This window comes from Hypomesus transpacificus, chromosome 7 (assembly GCF_021917145.1).
Source record: "Hypomesus transpacificus isolate Combined female chromosome 7, fHypTra1, whole genome shotgun sequence".
NCBI classification, from domain to species: domain Eukaryota; kingdom Metazoa; phylum Chordata; class Actinopteri; order Osmeriformes; family Osmeridae; genus Hypomesus; species Hypomesus transpacificus.
Genome location: NC_061066.1, coordinates 815,187 through 836,829, shown reverse-complemented (window position 1 = coordinate 836,829; position 21,643 = coordinate 815,187). Strand labels below are relative to the sequence as shown.

General features: G+C 47.7%; 1 protein-coding gene across 3 annotated transcripts in view; it reads left to right on the top strand.

Moving 5' to 3' along the window:
• The window catches only part of si:dkey-97m3.1 (fatty acyl-CoA reductase 1), a 36,388-nt gene that overhangs the window by 6,418 nt on the left and 8,327 nt on the right, over positions 1–21,643 (top strand). For all 3 annotated transcript variants that reach the window (XR_006956297.1, XM_047022627.1, XM_047022626.1), the window contains exons 2-3: positions 6,753–7,106; positions 19,467–19,642. Coding sequence is in view for 2 of the 3 variants with exons in the window: in XM_047022627.1 (XP_046878583.1) it covers positions 6,918–7,106; positions 19,467–19,642 (365 nt within the window). In the remaining variant the exon portion in view is untranslated. The remainder of the gene's footprint in view (positions 1–6,752; positions 7,107–19,466; positions 19,643–21,643) is intronic.

Here is a 21,643-nt window from a genome sequence, read left to right as displayed (position 1 = left end):
TAGGGTGTTTGGGTCCAAATGCTTTAGTTAAATCATGCCCTTTTGGTATAGGCCTTAATCTTCTAGTCAAACATAATCTGTGTGCAATTTTCTAAAATACACACCATTGCACAATGCAGTTATAACTGATGCAACTTCAATGCTTTTTGCTATCAAACCTACTGACCCTGATGGAACTGTACTAACTTTGAAGTCTAGACAATATGGAGAGCGGATGACTGGCATACCCACATGACACCTAACCTCCTTGTGATTAATTATGGAGTGGTGCTGGCAGCCAATAAACCTGATCATCATTACTGTAGATATGTGAAAGGTAGCAGATTACATCGTTACGCACTTGTCTGCCTCTCTCCTGTTCTCTGTAATCCATCTGTCCACTCAATAGCTGATTAAACATACTGTTATATGTAGTAACAGACACACACAGTCACAGTGTGTTTAACTTGGTGCTCCTAGTGGGGTGATAGACTATGCTAACAGCCTGCAGCCATGATCATGTGTGGAGTGCCACTCTAAAACTTCACCAGGTGTGTGGGTAGGCCCTGCATGGGGCTTTCTTGACACTCTCAGCCTAAAAGCAGACAGAGAATAGCATACAGTACAGGTGGAAGGACAGAGCAGGGTATCATTCATAATTGATGTAGCTCTAGGTGGTTTCAGAGTATCGTAGAGGGCATGCAGGTAACATCAGTGGGCTGCTAAACCATGTCCTCCCCTCCATCTTGCACTGTGTTTCACTTTAGGAGGTGAGACCCCCAGGGGAGGGGGGCGGGAAGGGGGGGAGGGTCACACGCCAGCAGAGGTCCACTGGCCCTGTCTGAAATGGGGGGGGGGGGGGGCTTCAAACAACAGACTCAATCACTTTTACACAATTACGCTTGTTCTCAGGTCCTTGAGGTGTGTGAGCCAGGCTGGAGAAAAGGCCGGGCAGACACCATGGGAATGGCTGACTGTTAACTGGTCATTAAGAACTGGATGTTGCAGGGCTCAGCAGGGGCTTGTCACAGCTGACTGCACCCCCCCCCCCCTCCCCCCACACACATACTTCGCCCCCTACCCCTTATCTAGCCTGCTGATGGCTTTGCTCCTGCCCGGCTTGTAATGCCAAGCATGTAAAATCTGTGGATTTTTATAATGTCACATGCAATGTGTTTATTTAGGATAACATGGTATGTTTCCCATGCTGCTCCATAATGTTGTATGAACACACAAGAAGCCTTTACTGAAATCCTTTCCTGGAATTTGATAAATGTCATACGATACACAACATCAACCTTACTTTGCCGAATGGTTCTAATGGCAGCATCTAAAGCTTTATGTTTGACCAGGCTTTGCTTAATCAAGAGGCTAGTTTGAGAGAGCAGAAGTTGTACAGTATGGTAGCTGTCTCTCCTGGAGAGCCAATGGCACGGCGCCACGTGGTGTGTCTGTCTGACTGACAGTGTGGTATCACAGCCGACCCCAGCTCAGGTGACGGTACTGTGATCCCTGTGACCCAGTGTGGGTTTGGACCCGGAGTCAACTGACACCACATCAAACCAGCTCAGTCATGGCAGCTGCTCCAACTGCATGTCTGTAATAGCAGAGATATTGTAACAGTACGCATTGCCAAACACATTTACACTCACACACACACACACACACCCTATCATACAGTATGCTCTCATACTCACTCATACACACACACTAAACACATCTGATCGTAAGAAAACATTTGACTCCAAGCTGGGAGAGAATAATTGTACAAAATAAATGACTTGTAAATTAAATTAAAGACCAGATAAAATAATCAGAGCTGAACCCCTCTACTGTGCAAAGCTGATGTTATTTATTGTAATCAGCCATTGTTATCAAATGCCTAGATACCGTGCAGAACAGAAACATTGCAGAAGGAAAGTATGTGTGCATGTGTGTGTGTATGCTGTATATGTGTGTGTTGGGTTTGTTTTGACACAGCATGAACTGCTTGGAATGCATAGCAGTGTCTGACTATGAATATAAGAACACTAGAGGTTGGTGAAAAGGAAGCCCTGCTCTTTCAGACCAGTTCTCTGACCTTGACTGAACATCTACACACAAACTCAGATGAAATCTTCAACTTGACTAGCTCTCTCTTTCCCCTCACTAATTTGTCTTCCATTAGTCATCAATAAGTCACATATAATTGGTTTTTCTTCTCTTAGGGGATCATTTGTATAGAATGAATGTGCTAATCTAATGACCCGGCTAATGCCCCTCCCTCCGCCCCCTTAGGCGACACTGCACCATATAGAACAGAAGAAGCCCAATTTCCCTGTTGCAGGTCTGTTTCCTGAGATCTCTGTCTGGATCTGGGAACAAACGACGCCGGGGGAATGTTCCAAAGAGGGAGAGAGGTGGATGGTGTTTACCCAACCACTTGCACAGTTCATGCCCTCATCATGATAATGATCAGGATTCATCTACTGTCTCATCCATCACAGCAGTGTTCTGTCTGTGGTCCATTAGTCACCACCAGGCAGACAGTTTGTCTGCGATGGTAGGATATTTGTGCTCGTAAATAGGGCCCAGGTCCTGAGCCTTGTGTCCTAGTGTTGCCTGGTGCCAGGTTATTGGAGGATGTACTACTCCTGTCAGCGGGTCCCCGAAGGCAGGGTGGTTGGCAGCTGTCGTCGTTGGCATGGCTACGTAGGATGGATGCCCGTTGTGGTAGCAGACTTCACCAGGCCGTTCTGCTGGAACTCTAAGCAAAGCTTAGAAGGACTTGGTTTCAGCTCTGACCCTGAATTACTTTGCTCATTACAATTCCACTGTTGCACTCTGCTTTGATTATAGGTCAATATGGTTGAGGTGTTCATCCTGAGTCACTAACTCCGACCATAACCATGCTTGGCTGGCTCCACAATTCACCCCCCCGCCCTGCCCCCAGCCCATGTGTTAAGACTGGGATTCTGTTGCAGCAGCTGGCATGGCCAGTTCCACTAGTAAGGGGAACAGCTGACATGTAGGCCTAGTTAGCTTAGCCACTAGCTTTGGAATATGGAATATAAAGGGTCAGTACAGATGGACAGTACTACAATGGTGGTGAATAGTTACCACAGTTACTGCGGCTCCAACTGAGAGCTTCTCCCTTATGCAGATCCAGTGTGTCAACCTTAGCGTTTGTGTCCAGGCCCGTTTTCTCTGGGTCACCAGTCGTAGTGGTGAGGAGAAGCTGCAGCCTGTGACCTGGGAAGAATGCTGTGGCTGGCCTGGTGTGTGTGTCTGTGTGTGTGTGTGTGTGAGTGTGTGTGTTTCTGTCCTTTCGAACACCACTCCAGGGACACGTTTATTGTCAAGCACTAATCCATCGCAACTTCCAGTCCTTATCCCCCCCTAGTCTATTCATTCCCCAGGAATCTCACGGATGTTCTAGAACACTGTAATGGAATGCTGAGGCCTTGATGGAAAGTGCATTGAGCTCAGTAGGAGAGGCCACTGGATTCCTGCTTTGTATGAGAAAGGCAGAATCAAATGCAGTTCAGAGTTCAGACAAGCATGGCTGCCGGTGAATAGACAAGTTGTTGGTCTTAAATGAGCAGCAATCAATGTATGAAACAACTGTGTGTGTGTGTGTGTCCGAGCATGTCTGCATGTGTGTGCATATGTGCGTGCATGCATGTGTTGGTGTGTAGTGCTGGTGGTGGTTAGAAGTAGTGGTGGTGGTGGTGGGGGGGGGGGGGGGGGGGGTTACAGAGAAAAAGAAAAGGACTAGAAATGGAGAGAGAGATATTGTGTGCATTTTCTCTGTGATGTAGGTCAGCCATGGCTCTGGGGGACGGAGCTCCAGTCCTCTGTCCTCCAGCAGACACTGTGCTCCATGGACCAGGAGGACAGCAGAGGAGATGGGAGATGGTTACCACAGAGCAACCACACACAGCCCCCCCCCCTTCTATCTCTCTCTCTCTAAACAAACACACAATCCTGATTAGTTTAGGATTCCAACATCCAAATTTAACCTCAAATTAACCACATATTTGGAAAGATATTTCGTGTCTGGTATGTCATAGTCATGCTTTTGACTGAGTTCAGACAAGCATGCTCTTACATTCTGTCTGTTTATCTGATCGGTGTCAAAGGATGAGGCTAAACAGAGACAGGAAGTCGTCATCTGCCATGAAGAGGCCCTGTGATATGTTTGAGAGCTGTCGTGGTGGTGACAGTCACAGGGGCAGCTCTGAGGGCTGCCTGACTCTGAAGTGGGCAGAAGCATCTCTCGCGTGGTTGGACAGGGCTGTAAGAGAACAGCCATCATGCTAACTCTGAACCATAAGGCAGCTAGTCATATGTCTGCCTAACAGTCTTCCAGCTCTCAACAGTGCATGCATGCCATGTAGAAGACTCCAGTGAGATAATACGTTTGAGTTTATCTACAAAGAATAACCCGTGTAATGCTTAAAATGAATGGTCTGATTCATGAAATGATGTACTGAAGCCTTAAACACCAGGTTGAACTTCAGTATCTTACATCAGTAAGATTCTCTCTCAACTTTTGAAGGTAACTTTTACACGTTGTCAAAGTACCCGCTTCGTAAAGTGTCCGTCTGTGCACTCATTCAATTCTCAGAGTGCCAATAAAAGGGCAGTAGTGATGCTTCTATCTGGGGAGAGTCTGACAGGCCTCGTGTATGAGACGTTCTCTTTCTCTTCTCCCCTCCTCCTCCTGCCCCTCCTCCTTCTCCTCCTCCTCCTCCTCCTCCTCCTCCTGCCCCTCCTCCTCTTCCTGCCCCTCCTCCTCTTCCTGCTCCTCCTCCTCCTCCCCTTCCACCTGTTCAGCTGCTCCTTGTCCTCTCCTCCTCATCCTGACCTCATCACACTGCAGAGCTGCTCGCTCTGGCCCGGCCCATGACTCATTGCAGGGTCATCGCGTTACTTCCTCCCCAGGGAGCTACGCCTATAGAGACCTTGAGAAAGACACTCGTGACTAGTGGCCAGTGACACTTTGAAATGATTGCCTACTCTCTCTTAGCACATACACACACACACACACATGCACACACACACAGAGACACTTACACACACAAGCCTGCTCATACATTAGTACACAAACACCTATACAAATTCCCTTCCTTAGTAGTTTATTAAATCTTCTTATAAATCAATAGTAATGTGAAGTCGCTAACCTAACTATCCTTTTGCACTTAGCCGTAGTCCAAGCTGAACACTGTTGAGAATCAATGACAAACGAGAGTTGGAACAGGAAGTGGGCTGTCCCAATCCCCTTCAGTCCCCACAGAGCACAGGGAATGAGGGCAAGCCTGAAGGTAGGGCTAGTGGCTGGTCCCCAGATGTGGCCTGTTCTGTGCTGTAGCGATCAGGATCTCTCACATGAGCCCTGGCTGTCTGCCACAAGCGTGCAACATGCACCGGCTGATAAATCGTATTTGAGGAGGCCCAAGTACCCAGACACAGTTCATTACACCCTACTCCGCCATTAGGGACCGCATTGATTCAATTAAGTCTCTTTGGGAGGGACTGTGCCCAGTCAAAGTTAGTAGGCATGGGGCATGGGTAGGAATGCCAGTCTGGGTCTGTCTCTCTCTGTGTCTCTGTCCCTGTCACTAACTCTCTCCCTACCTCTCTCTCTCTGCTTCTGTCTCTATGTTTGTCTCTGACTTTCTCTCTCTAACAAATGGGGGCATAGAGGCCTCTCCCTACAGGGGTCAAAAGGTGTGCCAGGCTATTGTTTGTGATGTCAGGTATCACTGTGGAGTTTGGTCTTGCAAATGGTGTGGTGATTCACAGCTGCAGAGGATACGTTGGTATAGGTAGGCAAATACAGTCAGCCTCATATACACATCAATCTTGGATCCGAGTGGCATGTGTATCCTTGTAGCCAGAAGGAAGGGGGAGACGGGGGGAGGTAAAGGGAGGTAGGGTGAAGAGTAAGTGTCTGGAGGTCATTCCCCCCTGTGTAAGATGTGTGTGTGTGTGTGTGTGTGTGTTTGAGACTGATCTGGTCTGAATGCATTCACCTTTTGTGTCAAGCAAAAGACAAACACAAACAGACTCAACCCTATCCCTGTAGGTGTCACAGTGGTAGGTGTGTATCCCAGTGTTCTGTCCGAATGCAGGTAAACAGGTTCAAACCAGAAGGAAGACATTTCTGAACTGATCATTGTTTCGGTGGATCATCCTTCTTTGAAAGAGCCCACTTCCAACACCACACCCCTGGCTATGCACTGATGAGACAGCAAAAGGCTTAGTCTAGGCTTAGTAACTGAGTTTCCCTGATCCTTTTAATGTGGACAACCAGTCCTTCCAGCCTGGAAGACAGAGTCCACATCTCCTGCTCTCCTGGGACTGGGGACTGGCCTGTTATGAGCAATGTCATGAATACTCATCTCATTATTATGCCTGCCGTGACTCTCTCCCAACTCTCCGATGAAGGTCAGAGGACAGCCAACGCTCACTATATCAAGTGTGTGTGAGTGTGTGTGTGTGTGTTATCTTTGTATATGTGTGACTCACGACATAGTCCAGGTTTTACCTCGGTCTATGCACAGCCCTGTCCTCTGCACTCAACACGAGTCTCAGCCAGGTTATGTAAAGCTATATTGAGCTCTTGATGATACACACACTCTCTGAGACCTGTATTTAGCGTGTATTTAGTGTGTATTTAGTTTTTTATTTAGTTTGTATTTTTTCCCACAGCCTTAACACCTCTTTCTCTCTTGGTTTCTGTCTTTCCTTCTTTCTCTCTCTATCTCTCCTCTCTTTTTCTCCTGCAGTCTTTCTCATTCTCTCTGTCTTCGTCTCGCTCCCTGTCTTTCTCCCCCTCTCTCCACCCTTCCCTCCCTCCGCCCTCTCCAGAAGCCTTCTTGTGTTGGCCGTAACCAGGACGACAGCGCCAGGGGCACCAGCAGCCGCAGCAGACCTGAGGCCGTGGCGCGGAGATGGCCTCCATCGCAGACTTCTACGCCGGCAAGAGCGTTCTGATCACGGGCGCCACAGGCTTCATGGGCAAGGTGCTGGTGGAGAAGCTACTGCGCTCCTGCCCTGAGGTCCAGGCCCTGTACGTCCTGGTCAGGCCCAAGGCTGGCCAGTCCATGCAGGAGAGGGTCAGCGACATGATGAAGTGCAAGGTAAGGAGGGCCATGCCTGTGTCGTTTGATACATATACATGTTAAATGTTGTTCATTTAGCAGACGCTTCAATCGGAAGCGACAAATAGCGCGTCTAGAAAGTGCCGCAGCAGATGATGGATAAGAAGTGCATATTTCTAACAGTATTTTGATGGTCAGCGCATCCTGGCTACCAGGAAGGCATGCTATAATATCAATAGTTGAATATCTTGTACACCAAAGTTTGCGCTCTAATCTACTTTGTGTGGAGTTGCATCTTAGTTAGGTACATTAAAGTCCCAGGATGGCACCCAAAAGTCAATATCAATATTCTTAAGTGGATCTTCTCCCTTTTGTGTACTGGTGTGAATTATTATGAAATCATTATGAAAGGGGCTTGGAGAGAAAGCCACTTTATATTGGGTGTGTCTATTTTCCACTGGATCATTGCCAACTTTCAGCTCATGATTCTACATATGGATTTTTGTGACATGCTGCTGCAAGTTGTTCATTCTAACCGCTTCACCTGGTTAACCACAGACAGATTTAATAGAAATTACCTCTTAATGTACAGTTCATTGTAAAATGGAGTTCTATTGCTGTTGCCATAGTGACATTGATTAATTAGTATAGACTTTCTTAGTACTCACTCACAAATGGTTGAAGCCTGCTAACTTACAGATGGATGGGGATGGATTTAGGGTTGGGGGAGAGAGAGAAAGATGATGGGAGAGGTGAGGGAAGAGAGAGAGGGGAAAGAGAGATGTGGGGGGGCAGAGAGAGATGGGGAGAGAGATGAGAGGGGAGAGAAAAGAGGAGAATGGGGTAAATCGAGAGATAAGGGGGAGAGAGAGATGAGGAGGGAGAGAGAGAGAGATGAGGAGGAGGAGAGAGAGAGGGATGAGGAGGGAGAGAGAGAGAGATGAGGAGGAGGAGAGAGAGAGGGATGAGGAGGGAGAGAGAGAGAGATGAGGAGGAGGAGAGAGAGAGGGATGAGGAGGGAGAAATAAGGAGGGAGAGAGAGAGAGAGATAAGGAAGGGGGAGAGAGAGAGATGAGGAGGGAGAGAGAGGTGTGGGGGGAAGAGAGATGTGGATCAGCAAGCAGAGCAGCGGACTGTGAGTCAACAAAAAAAAGTGACTGTGTTAGTTCTAATGACGTTTGAAAGGTTGAACTGGGAACATATTGACGTGCTCACCAAGCCATGCTGTAGCTGTGTGTTCCTGTTCACTTTGCTGCTGGGCAGGCCACACCCAGGTTTCCTCACAAACACTCAATGTTTTACTCAACTCAGTCTTTCACTTTTTGTGCTCAGTATGAAAACACATCATTTCCCTACTTCAAGCCTCATTACTTCCGGCCTCTCTCCGCAGTGGCATGTGGTTGGTGTTATACAGAGATAAATATTGTGACTGGATAGTATTCAATCTCGCTCACCTCACCCCAGTTCTATATTTCTTTCATTCGGTCCAAGGTGAACCTGCTACCAGAACCAGATTCCAATTACTGCAAGCATCTCTCACCACTTAATTACCCCTCTCTGTCACAACAATGCAGGCGGCTGGTCATGGCACTGCCATTTCCACACTGTAGTGGCCTAATGAGAGGAGCGAGTGGGCAGGGGGATTGCTGCAACCTACCTGATGTGCTTGTTAATTCAAATGCCTCCACTTTCTCTCCAGACGTGGCTTTTAAACGACGGCAAACTGCAGGTGTTTATTAAAGTCCGTTTCTGTCTACAGAAACATGGAAATTGATCACACAGACAAATGGCCAAGGAGGACAGGCACAGAATAGTTCATATCATAGCTAGTTGATTTGTTCAACAATAATGCAATGCAATAAAATATTCTTCCCACAATGCACTTTGGCTACATCCCTGGCCCTAATTGGTATTCATGCCAGTGTCGCGGTTCACATTTTTCCACTCACCGGTGAATGGATATGAACGGGCAAGAGGCTCCATTACACAGACTGTTCTTCCAGCTGTGTCCTTAGGATTCGAGTTTTGTCCTTGTTGCCTCTTGAGTGTCACTCTGAACACCTGTTGCTAGGTAACCACCAATCGGCAGAGCTCCCTTGTTTCGTGGCTCTTTTAGAGGATGCTAACAGACCAGGCTCCCTGACTTGGGTGGGGAGAGATGGCCAGGTAGACAGCACTGAGTGCTACCTGCAGCCATGCCTGGGTGATAGATGATAGGTGATACGGTTTGCGTCGTAGAAATTCTCCATATAGAAAATATAGCCTCTCACCAGTAGAGCCTTCATCCAGTGAGTCCATAGACCTGCTTTTACAAACCGTATTCGATGAAATGTTAACACAGTATAGGCCTGTGTAGGAGCAGAGGCCTGTGTATGGAGGAGGGTGTGTGACGTGGGAGAGGTGACGAAGGAATGCTGGAAGGAACAGCAGAGACGGAAGGACATTCTGACTGTGTCGGTTAGTCACTGAGTGATAGCAAGTGGGCTGGGACCCCTTCATATGTCAATGGTTCTATTGAGTGTCTTTCAGAAAGTTTGATTAGTGAGAGGTGGTTGAGAACGGTCTGATAGAGAAAGTGTGTGTGTGTGTGTGTGGTGTGTGTGTATATTGCCCACTGTATTTGCTCAGACATACAGAGGACGTGTCAGAGGGGAGGGGGAGGAGGCCAGAGAGGCTGGGGAACTAAGCCTTCACTGAACAGCCGCTTTGTTGTTCTTCAGCAAGGAAGAGTCATCGTTTCCTTCCTTTGTCTTCTTCTTGTCTTTCTTCTTTCCCTCGCTCAGAATAAAGAGGTACATTGTGAGGTGGAGCAGTAAAGGAGGGGCACAGTGACTGTGTCTTTTTGAGTGAGTTAATGTATTCAGTTCAAGCCTTAACTTGCATTTATCCTTGTCTGGCTCTTTACCTGACTGTAATTTGATTCTGTATCTGTTCTTGGAAAGAGGCTGGATATGAGGTATCTCACATCAGGAGGAAAAGCAGACCCTAATCCAACCACATCTCTCTTGTCAGTGACAGAGGCTCTACACTGCTCTTATTGTGAAGTTTTAATCATTCATAGATAGGCAGGTATTCTTCTGGTGATGTGTCTGAAGTTTACTCACCATTAAGGGAGGGCACAGCTCACATGGCTGCCAGAACTGGGAGAGGCAGGTAGGGCTGGTTGAGGCAGGTAGGGCAGGCTGAGTCAGGTAGGGCATGCTGAGGCAGGTAGGGCAGGCTGAGGCAGGTAGGGCAGGCTGAGGTAGATAGGGCAGGCTGAGGCAGGTAGGGCAGGCTGAGGCAGGTAGGGCAGGCTGAGGCAGATAGGGCAGGCTGAGGCAGGTAGGGCAAGATGAGGCAGGTAGGGCAAAATGAGGCAGGTAGGGCAGGCTGAGGCAGGTAGGGCAGTTTGAATTATATTATCTGGCATGGGGTACTGGTTACACCCAATTGATTGACTTTTCTTAACAGTACTAAGAGTCTGTACTGTAGTAACTGCATGTCACTTGTACCATAAACAAACCATTTCTTGTTAATCTGATCATCTGTTCCCATGGCTACATTTCAGCTAGCTATGTTTTCTTGATATGGTAACATGTAGTCCCAAGTCTTTCTATGAAAAGTTAGTTATGAAATGGGTTTAACCGCAGCATGTAGGCACTTGTAAAAATCACAAAGCTCATAATTTGGCATCAGGCCTATATTCAAGATCTCTATCTTATGCAACTCCTCCCAGATATCTAGCACACTTTCACAGTAACCCACTATGACAATTACTATTTATAGGGCCCTTTTCACCAAAATAGACGACGTGCTGTCTTTCAAAATTATATGTTAGCATCACAGGCTGAGGTGACAACAGTGAAAGACACAAGTTCAATCTAGATTAGACTTCCTTCATCCACCAGTGCATCTAAAGTACTGTTTCCATGGAGGTAGAAGTGTGCATTTGTCAGTTTCTCAACTCTTTAGTGCTTCAGTGAAGCTGTGGTGATGGTGTCTGCTATGTTCTGCCCTGCAGTTATAGCATGAATTATTAATGTTTCCCGTTGATGCCGAAGCTGGTGCTAGCAAAGGCCTCTGGAATACGGTCAGAGAAAAACATTGTTGACTGTTTCAACAAGTCTAGAAACGCAGGTGTGGCCTGTTACCCAGAGAGAGACCAGAGAGGGGAGGGGAGGCTTCACTTAACTCTTCACTTTACATTTAGTCATTTAGCAGACGCTCTTATCCAGAGCGACTTACATTAAGTACAGGGAGATTCCCCCGAGGCAAGTAGGGTGAAGTGCCACAACGTCATTTGGCACTGCCAACCTTCAGATTACCAGCCCGATTCCCTAACCGCTCATCCACCCGACTACCTGACCACCTGACTTTATCCATGCAAATACTGTAGGATAGCTGTGTTATTGGAAGCTGTTTATTGTTGTGAGGATAGAGTAATCACGGTGTGTTTGTTAGCAAAAGAGGTAACAGTAATCCATGTGTATTGTTTATTTATCTCTTCTGCGTTGTGACTTGCCAGAACAATGCTGGTCTATTATGGCTGAATAGCAGTATTGATTTAGATGTTTGCATCTAGAAAGACAGGATCTTCCCAGCTAAATAAACATTGAGGAATTATCGATTTCTTCCTAAGTGGTTTTTGGATTGTGTTTCTGCTTGTTTCAGTTTTTCATGCAGAGTACTATAGTGAAGTCTCTCCTCAGGAGGGTATCACACAACCGTCCGGTTTCACATGTAGTACTGCACTCTGACTCCCAGCATGCCTTGCATTCCATAGTCAGGCACATGACCTGAACCCTGTCGTGGCAGAGAAAGGTCTTGGAGGTAGCTGTCAGCATGGCATGTTGCCAACCCTTTTCCTTTCTCTATCTTGTGCTGATTGGCATGTGGCATGGGGGGGAGGGAGCGAGGCAGGCGGATAGCAACCAAGAGAGGACAAGAGAAAGGGGGAGAGAGGACGAGAGAGGATAGGAGAAGCCATGCTTTGTATGCATTATGTATTAGCCTGCAAATGAACTGTAGTTTGTCAAACACATTTGCACATTAAGCATTGCTGGCAAACATATTGTGTGCTCTCGCACATGCTCAGTCCCTCTCCTACTGGGGCCCCAGTGGTCCTAAAGGGTATGAAGAGCCTGCCAAGTCTGCCCCAGTCCCTTAAGCCTCTGCTATCCAGATGCCTGTTTTACAGTGCTGGAGAAGCAGTCACTGAACTGATCAAACATGACGGTGACCTTGTATGTTTCTGTGGGAGTTAGCTTGGCCTCGGCCTTTTTGTTGTTGAGCGACTTGATGAGTAGCATCCAGATGCTTAAACCAGCGGCGGTACGCTGCTCTGCATCCCAGCCGGCTCCGAAGTCTCAGTCTCTGATGTATTAGCTTGCTACATGACTGAACTGGAGAACAAGTTTGTCCACAGTCCTGCCTCAACGTGACCGCCCGTTCTCCCTTGAGAGAGCTGGGGGGTATTCCAGAAAGCTGGTTATGCGACATAACCGGGTAAGTTAACTCTCCAACTGACACGCAATGCTGCAGCAACTTACTGGCAATGTTGCTACAACGCTGGCTGTCATATAAGGAGTTAACTTACCTGGGTATGTCGCATAACCTGCTTTCTGGAATACCCCCCTGGTCTTGAGTTTGAGAGATGGTGCACGTGAGCTGCAGGAGGAGAAGCTGGAGATGCTGGTGAAGTCCAGAGGATCAGACCTTTTGGATGTGTAATGATTTAACTCGGGCCAGTGTGGGTCTGTGTGGGTATTATTGACCCAGTCCAAGATGGAGAAGGTCTGGCTCGTTACCTCAGGGGAGGTAGAGGCTATAAGGTTTGGTGACAGGACAGATGAGAACCCCGATCAACAGGGATCGTGTTCGAGACTCTCCAGTCTCCCAGTGACTCTGTCCTCAGACCGGACTCTCCGTCCAGTCTGTCAGAAAGACACACCGTCACCGTACACTGTCTCAGAGCTCCTTCGGGTGTTTCCTTTCAGGCATAAGTAAACGAGGATGGTTTTCACAGCAAGAGGGTGCTGACCTTACACATAGATTCGGTGTGTGGGCTTGTGTCTGAATGCATTTGGGGCTTTTCTGGTTATAGCTGTAGAAATGTGTGCGTGTGTGTTGTGGAGGCTGTCTTCCAGTGTCGGTCTCTGAGCTCAGTGGAGCGTGTGGAGCATGTGGAGAGGATGTTTCAGCTTGGTTTCCTCTCTAATCTCCGGGCTGACGAGGGCAGAGCTGCGAGCCTTGCCCCAGTATTCCACTCATCTGCAAACACACACACACAGTACCACAGGGGCCAGACTAGGGGACATGAACTACACACACACACACACACACAGTACCACAGGGGCCAGGCTATGGGACATGAACTACACACACACACACACACACATGCAAACACACACATGCAAACACACACAGTACCACAGGGGCCAGGCTATGGGACATGAACTACACACACATGCAAACACACACATGCAAACACACATGAAAACACACACTTACGCACAGAAAAACCTGAAGAGCTTGAATGCATGCACAAAAAGAGGAACTTGATCTCTCACCGGTATTTCGGTCACCTTCCCCAAACCCAAGGGGGTGACCACTACTGGAAGACACAGTTTTGCTCCTGCATTACATGTGGTTGAGTGGTCAACCACACAGAAGGGCTTGTATGGGAAGCTCCTCTGTTCCCTTCTATAGGAACATTTGGCCTTTTACTGGTCTTACTGTTGGAACTGCAGTCATTGGCCGCAGTCTTAACGCTAAGAGCTTCTTAGGAGCGTTCTAAGAGTGCTCTAGAACGTTCCTAAGAATCTCTGGGCGTTAAGAGCTTATTAACGAATCTGGGAAACGCGGCCATTGTTAGTATGGGTCATTGTAAAGCAGGATAATGGAATTTTCCTTTGTCTCAGCATGAGGTCACTGTCTCTGAAACCGAAAACGATGCCATCAGCATTTCAAATGGCCAAACCACATGATTCTATAATCGCTGTCACTGTAAACCCTATTATTACGCTGATATTGATCGGCCCATATTGACGAGAGCAGCAGAGGCTGGCATCTGAAAACCTTCCATCTCTCAGAATGCGCTAATGAGCTGTGTTCTGAGCGGTGTTCTGGCCCACTTCACACCCCCACCCCCACCTCCCCCCCCAACCCCCCCTTGGTTCCTTCTCTGAGACCCTGACCAGCACCGATGAATTAGGAGAGGAGAGTTTGGATGAGTTCCAGCAGAGGCTGCCGTTGTCTCAGAAGACTCGTTCAGGAACAATTTCCAAGTCAGTGAGCCAGCCTCAGCAAGGCAACAGGATGATGTGAAAACACACACGAGGAAAGAGAGAAGGCTGAGGTTTGATGTTTGGATCTTTTTCATGTAGATCCACAGACGCAGTGGCTCTTGGGTAGCCTCCCCGGACAGGTGTGTGAGGTGGAGGATGGTTAGACAGCAGGTTTAGTTCTAAGCCACAGCAGACAGAGCCGACAGGCAGTTAGCAGTTAGACAGATTTACGTCTGCATCCAGGGAGAAGGTTTTGGGGGCTCAGTGACGCACGCAGCTTGTTTTATATCCGTATTGGAGCGGGGTTAACGAGGATTGGAGAGCAAGGAGGGACGAACGAGAGAAGAAGTGCTTCTCTCAGTCTCTCCCCGTCGGCAGCTGCCTCTGCAGCTGACCTGTCCGCCCACTCCTCTTCCAGATGTACCCAGCAGGGCACCTCTCTCTCTCCCTCCTCCCCAGGATCAGCATCACATTGTCAGCCTAAGCCCCGCTCCGTGTCCTCCTCCTGCACATCTCCCCTGGAGCGCCACGAGAGCAGAGGGCGGCTCGGAGGGTCTGTTTGTCCGTTTGTGCTGATGTGTGGTGGAGCTCTTTTACACCGGCATCCTTTCTCACATTCACTCTTTTCATCCACTGAAGAGAAAGTCACAAGCAAAGCCACAAGGGTAGCTATCGTTTCAACCATGCATAGCCTGTTTGTTAGCAGGAAGCATCCGGACCATGATGTCTGCCTTATGGCCTTAATTCTCTCATTGCAGCTAGATCTGTGTAGGCTGGAAATGGAGGTCAGATTTGAACATGCTGCATTCAGCTGTTTCCACCTCGAGGGATGGGGAGAAGAGAGCTACTGTACGTTTCCAGCCAGCTGCTCTGTGATTGGACGTGTATAGCTGACTCAGCAGAGAGCAGGCCTACCACAGAGCAGGGCCAATTACCCAGCAGCCTGCTATAAACAGATGCTCCACCTGATACACTCTAGTTTATTGTTATTTTAATCAGAGCACTTGAAATCCAGCTTCCTTAAGGCTTTGGCAATTGGCAGCAGTCTTTATTACAGTTCCGTCTACATTCATACGGAGTGATTAATATTTTACATGTTTTTTGTTTCAGTGCTTCACGTGTGCTCGCATGGGTGTTTATGTCTGTCGGTTAGGCTTTCTTGGGCAATACTGTAAATGCATGACTCTGAATGGCCAGTAAAGTGTGTTTCTAAGAAGGAAAGGCATGGTCCACTCTCCTCTCTCCAGTCTCCTATGCGATAATGTTATTTCCCGCGTGTGAAGTTGTCAGTCCCAGTCTCCAATGAGGGCTCTCTCCGCTTCACTGGGCATTATCTCCGAGCAGATCTAAAGATGCTGCAGAGCACTGTACCATGCTCCCTAGGCACGACAACTGTGGCAGAGCAAACCATTCACCCTCCTTTTCGTTCTCTCCTTCCGACTGTATTTCTCTTCTGTCTCTTTGTATCCTTTTTCTCTCTCTGACACCCTTTAGCTCGAGGGGGTGGCCTTGTATCTAAAGGACTGTGAAAGAGTGCCCACTTATAAAGGGCAGTTAGTAAAGGAAGCGCGGTTTAAATGGCTGCTTGAGTTTGCCAGCAGAAAACTGCCATTAGTTTCTGTGAAAGTCCCCAGAAATGGCTTGAAGCAGGAGATTTACAACCTCCAGGCTCCTTCACACAGGCTGGCACACAGGAAGAGGGAAAAAGAAGACAACTGGCAACCGCTCACAAGCTGCAAAACCACAACTTAGGACTTACAACAGGCAGTCATCAAAACTGATATTTTATAGGTTTCCCAGTGCTGCACTCAATGGGAAACCTATAAAATATCCCACTGAGTGAATTGAATGCTTTCTTCTCTGGCAGAGAGGCTCTGTGTCTGATATGTACAGAATATAAGATCAGGACTGTGGTCAGTGGCTCGATGAACCCAGTTGAGCCCCAGCTGCACTGTGAGTGCCTGGTCGATTTTTGCCGCTTATCTTTTGGGGGGGGGGGGGGGAGATGGGGTTACTTGTGTACACACACACTTCTTTTCTTCACCCCAATGGGCGGCAGGGGGGGTTGAGGGTTAGCATAGTGTGGGCCTGGCACGGAAGGGCCGCCTGTCCAGAGAGTCGCTAACAAAAGAACACCAAGATCCCACAATGCCCTTCTCTCCTTGTCACTGAACAAAAGCCTCACAGAAGCCCACAGTCTCCGTGGTCACTCACCCTGCTGACCCCAGTGAACTCTCTCTCTCTTGTCCCCTCCCCGTTTCTCTCTTAGACTGTGTTCCTCGCTCCCTTCGCCTGTTTGTCATTCGCCTGGAGTCACTGGGTTCTTCGCGTTGAGGTTGTAGTCCTTTAAGATTGTGTGTAATTACTGTCCAGCAAGGTTGTCATGATACACATAGTACCTAAACGGGTTGTGACCCGTTTAGTTTCTATGCAGGTTGTGATACATTGTACAAATACATTCCACGGTTGTGGTCCGAAGGTCACTTATGTCTAGTCATCTGTAGATGTAGCTTCTAATATTCTTTGCCAGTCTCAACTTGTGAGAGAGCCTCCTCCCTCTCACCATGCCACGCTGAGCAGACCTATAGAGCACCATGCCACATGTCCCAGGTGAGCAGACCTATAGAGCACCATGCCACATGTCCCAGGTGAGCAGACCTATAGAGCGCCATGCCACATGTCCCAGGTGAGCAGACCTATAGAGCACCATGCCACATGTCCCAGCTGAGCAGACCTATAGATGTGTTGTGTTATTGTTGCTTCGTTACACACTTTAAAAGCAATGTTGGCCTCTGTCACCAGATTTAGTCTAGTGTTCTGTCATTCAAAAACTAGCTGTCATTAAAAAACTAGCTGACGTGGACACTGCATGGTAGAAACCTTTTGGGATATTTGGGAATGCATGAATAGAGGGAGGTGTGCTGCAGGGATGAGGTTGAGAAACAAACACAAACATCATTGCCAGATGTTAGTCCAGGAATTTGGAGTCCGAGTGTGATTTGCAGGTGTAGGTTACATCATGACTGAAATACTATTAGAAAATACTGTAATTTCAATTATACCAGCACCTTTGCATTCTAGGTAAAGAAGTATTTAAAGCATTTCAAATGTCGGGAGACACACGTGCACAATATTACCTCGCGAGTGTCTTGGAGCAAGTACTACCCCTAAACAGCATTGTTGTTCTTTAAATAGGGTACGGTAGGCAAGACTCTGAGTTATGAAACAGCAGTAAATCTGTTAGCAACACAACATGACCACTGTGGCTTGTTTTAGGCTCATGACATCATGATGTGATGGATTTGTCATGATGTGAGGCAAACAGCCATCAGCATGGGGCCATAGAAGAGATGGGAAGAGAGATGAGGGAAAGGGGGATGAAGAGAACACGCAAGTGAACAGCTGTTAGAGGCGTTACTCAACATGTTTCCACCTCTTCACTCACTGTGAGTGCTCTGCTTACTAGGACAGCCCAAACACACACACAAACACACACGCACACACACACACATATTTCATAACTCACAGAGCATGCACTTGCGTGCCAGCCTCATACCCATCCCATTTTCCACGCCCCCTCTTTTTATGTTGTGCTATCTATCACTAGCGATCTCAACAATGTCTGTGTACACATTTCAGTTCACATTTAAATGTTAACATGCATGCAGCTTCTCAGTGATTTAACAGCACAGAGATTAGCATAGTGAGTCTTGATTTGGTTTTATATTCGTGCTTCAGATCTTGTGGGAGCAGCCTAGCTGACTCAGTAGCCTAGGACCTAAAGTTCTTTCGCACTCGATACAAAGAGATACAAAATCCAAAGAGTGTATATTATTGTTTGTGTACTTAGTTTAAACGAAATAATATAACATTATCAGGATAGTATTTTTAACAGTATAGTATAGGTCAAAAGACTGTTTTGGTGCTTCAAGGCTCAAAAGCTTCTGAATGATTCGCGGGGATCTTCCCTTTCACGTGCAAACAAACAACCAATCAAATCAGGTAGAAAATAGCTACAACTCATCCTATATTTACAATACCGGTGTACCCTTTCTGGACAGTCCCCAGCCTTGATGCACTCAGGGGGCTATGGTAAAGGATCTGTAACCATCAGGCCATGCTTTATCAGTGTGCTTGCAGCGCTCAGGGCTGTAGAGTACTTCTAGAGGACGTCTGGGAGCCTAAGTCCAGACAGGGTGCACTAAATCCCCCTGGAATGCAGCCTGCACTCCTCATAGTGAATATCTAACCACTGTGCGAACAGGTGGAATATTACTAGTCGGGAAGGGAGGGGAGGAGCTCTTCTGGTTGATTGCTCTGTTGTTGCTCAGTTTTTAAAGATAACTGTTGGGGGCCATGCTCTCTGCAAGTCACAGCAGGGTTTTAACGGATGTGTTTTTTCATTCCTTGGTAATGAAGTGTTATCTTCCCAGGGTTCGGCCCATTCCTAATGAGCTGCTCTCCCACTCTGCCCTGCTCTGACTCATCCTGGCAATGAGGAACACATGTTCAGTTTGAACTCTGTGACCCAAACTGCAGCAGCATGCTTCCTCACATTGACTCACGTGGCTACTGAATCTGCAGTCAGCCAGCCATTCTGCCTGCCTGCCAACCAGTCAGCCTGGGCATGGTGTAGGGAACATGCAAATATTCACACCTACTGGCTTCCTATTTGACTAAAGTGATCCATCAATGACTTCACACAATATGACTTTATCTCCAATGTGTTTATTTGGCTGCTGTTACTGTTTTACAATGGAATGAGTTTGCATAGGACCTGACTTAACACTTGTAGACATCAATTAAACTAACATCAGGGTTGGCTACTGTACAAAGTGTGTCTACACACAACATTGACTGACTTGCAGCCTATGTGACTAAAGAATTGGGGATCAATAACTGAACATATCAGTGGTTTATGAGCTTATTTATAGTTTGTATGTGCACATGTTATTGTGTGTTAGTACGTGTGTGTAAAAATGTGATCCTTCATGTAGCCCTTTGACTCTGTGTGTGTGTGTGTGTGTGTGTGTGTGTGTGTGTGTGTGTGTGTGTGTGTGTGTGTGTGTGTGTGTGTGTGTGTGTGTGCGTGTGGGTGTATGTGCAAACACGTGTGTGATGTCTCCTTCAGCTGTTTGACCGTGTACGTGAGGACAACCCAGACTTCCACCAGAAGATAGTTCCCATCAGCAGTGAGCTGACGCAGCCTGGCCTGGCCATCAGTCCGGAGGACGTGGAGAGGCTCACTGCCTGCATCAACGTCGTGTTCCACTGCGCCGCCACCATCCGCTTCGACGAGCCTCTCAAGTGAGAACCCACACACACACACACACACACATGTAAACACACACACACACATTCTCAAACACACACATCGACACAAACATTCACAAACAATTGGTTTAGACACCACAGGTGTCCTCTGGCATATTCCAGCCTCCCCACCGTAGAGACTGGGGCCTCTAGTCTGCATAGAAGACTAGAGACCATGCCATGGCCTTTGTCTGGGTTACACTTGATGGTGTGTACTCAGAAAGACGGGGTATTATTTGCTCATTGTCTCATATAGCAGGAAGGGCCACTGTGCAGAGTCTTCTACAGGATGTTTTTGTTCTTATGTAGCATAAATGGAAGGAGGATGTTGAGAACAAACCGACTTCACGATAGATTTGCTTTATATTTGTAAAACAATTCTGCTTCTGGAAAAGGATGACTAAACACAAAGGGCTTTAACAATGAACCCATGATGAATACAGGATACAGACAACAAAGCGATAACACAGAATAAAATTGATGAACGTTTTCCCAAATTAGTTCTTAACTTACAAAGTATCGTCAAAACTCTTCGTATTGTCGCATGAGACCTTTTAGTTCATGTCATCAAAGTGAGGCAGTGTGCCTCAGTGTCACCTAGGCCTGTCGCCCCAGGCATTGCTGCTGCAATTGAATATTTCCGAGGACAGCAGTCTGTCGATATGTTGAAGGGTTATGTGTAATGGCATATCTGGTGGGGGCAGTCCTGGGCTAGTAGGCCATTACTGTGACTGTGGTGTTGCTCAGCTATGCGGGGTACATGCTGGAACACGCCGGAATGGGTTTGGATCATTCCTGTAACACCAACGAAAAGAATGTGACGCCATCCAGTTATAGATTTCAGATCGTATTATTGCGATGTCATGCAGTAGATTACGCAAAGTAGAATGTGACAGTGGCGCTGGCGTAGTGGCATGGTGTCGTGACCTATGGAACAGAGACACGTCGACAGATGAGAAAGAGACACCGATAGGTGGAAAAAGAGAGGAACTATGTTTAGGCTGTCTCAGTTAAGACTGAGGTACCGTACATCCCTCAGCTTGCAGCCTACTGAAGCGAGAGAGTGACTCGTCTGATTTCTCTCCCCGGGGGAAAGGGCTTCTGTGGGATTAGGCGGTGACAGCTCTGTCTGCGGTCAGGTGTCTGTGCCTCTGGGAGACGGAGAGAGGGAGTGAGACGGAGAGAGTGTGATGGCCCTGTGGGAGCAGGAAGGGGCTGCAGATGGATGTCTACGCTGGACTAACAGCTCAGTTTGCCTCCCTCCCTGTTATCTGAATGGTTCCCAACCCGACAAGCAGAATATTCTCGTTGTATCGCTTTCTCAGGTTTCATCCCTTTCTCGCTATTCTCTCTGTCTCTCTCTCTTTCTTCTTCTGTCATGCTCTTCCCTTCTCTCCCTCCATTCTTGCTTCAGGCTCATAACTCTGTGTTCCAGGCAACAACCTTGTTAGGGAGGGCAGGGGAATAAATCAGATGACAGTGTTCTCGCTGAAGCTGTGGGACAGAGAGCAGAGCACTTCAGATAGCTGCAGCCACACCTCAGACCGGTCCTGCAACCCTCAATCACTATCAAGAACCGCAAGGCTAGCGCCAAAGTACTGATAGCCGTGGTAGTGTTTTTCACGCTAACCGCTAGCAGCCGTCTGTCACCCAAATAAAGACACTACAGCGTCAGTGTGGGTATGAGACACAGGCTTGGAACAGCCCGGAAAGGATACAGCTAGAAGTGGTAAGAAGGTACCACAGTCACAGTGCACAGTGGTGTTTCTCCAGAGTTAGCTGGCCCGTCAGACCGGAACCGTTTCCTCACGGTAACACCGACTGTCATGACCACAAGCCTCCCCAAAGCTGTCTCTACAAGGCCACATGATGCCGCCAAACCGAAACTGATTTATGCCTATGGACCCATTAACCGTCACACACATTCTCTCTCTCTCTCTCTCTCTCTCTCTCTCTCTCTCTCTCTCTCTTTCTCTTTCTTTCTTTCTTTCTCTC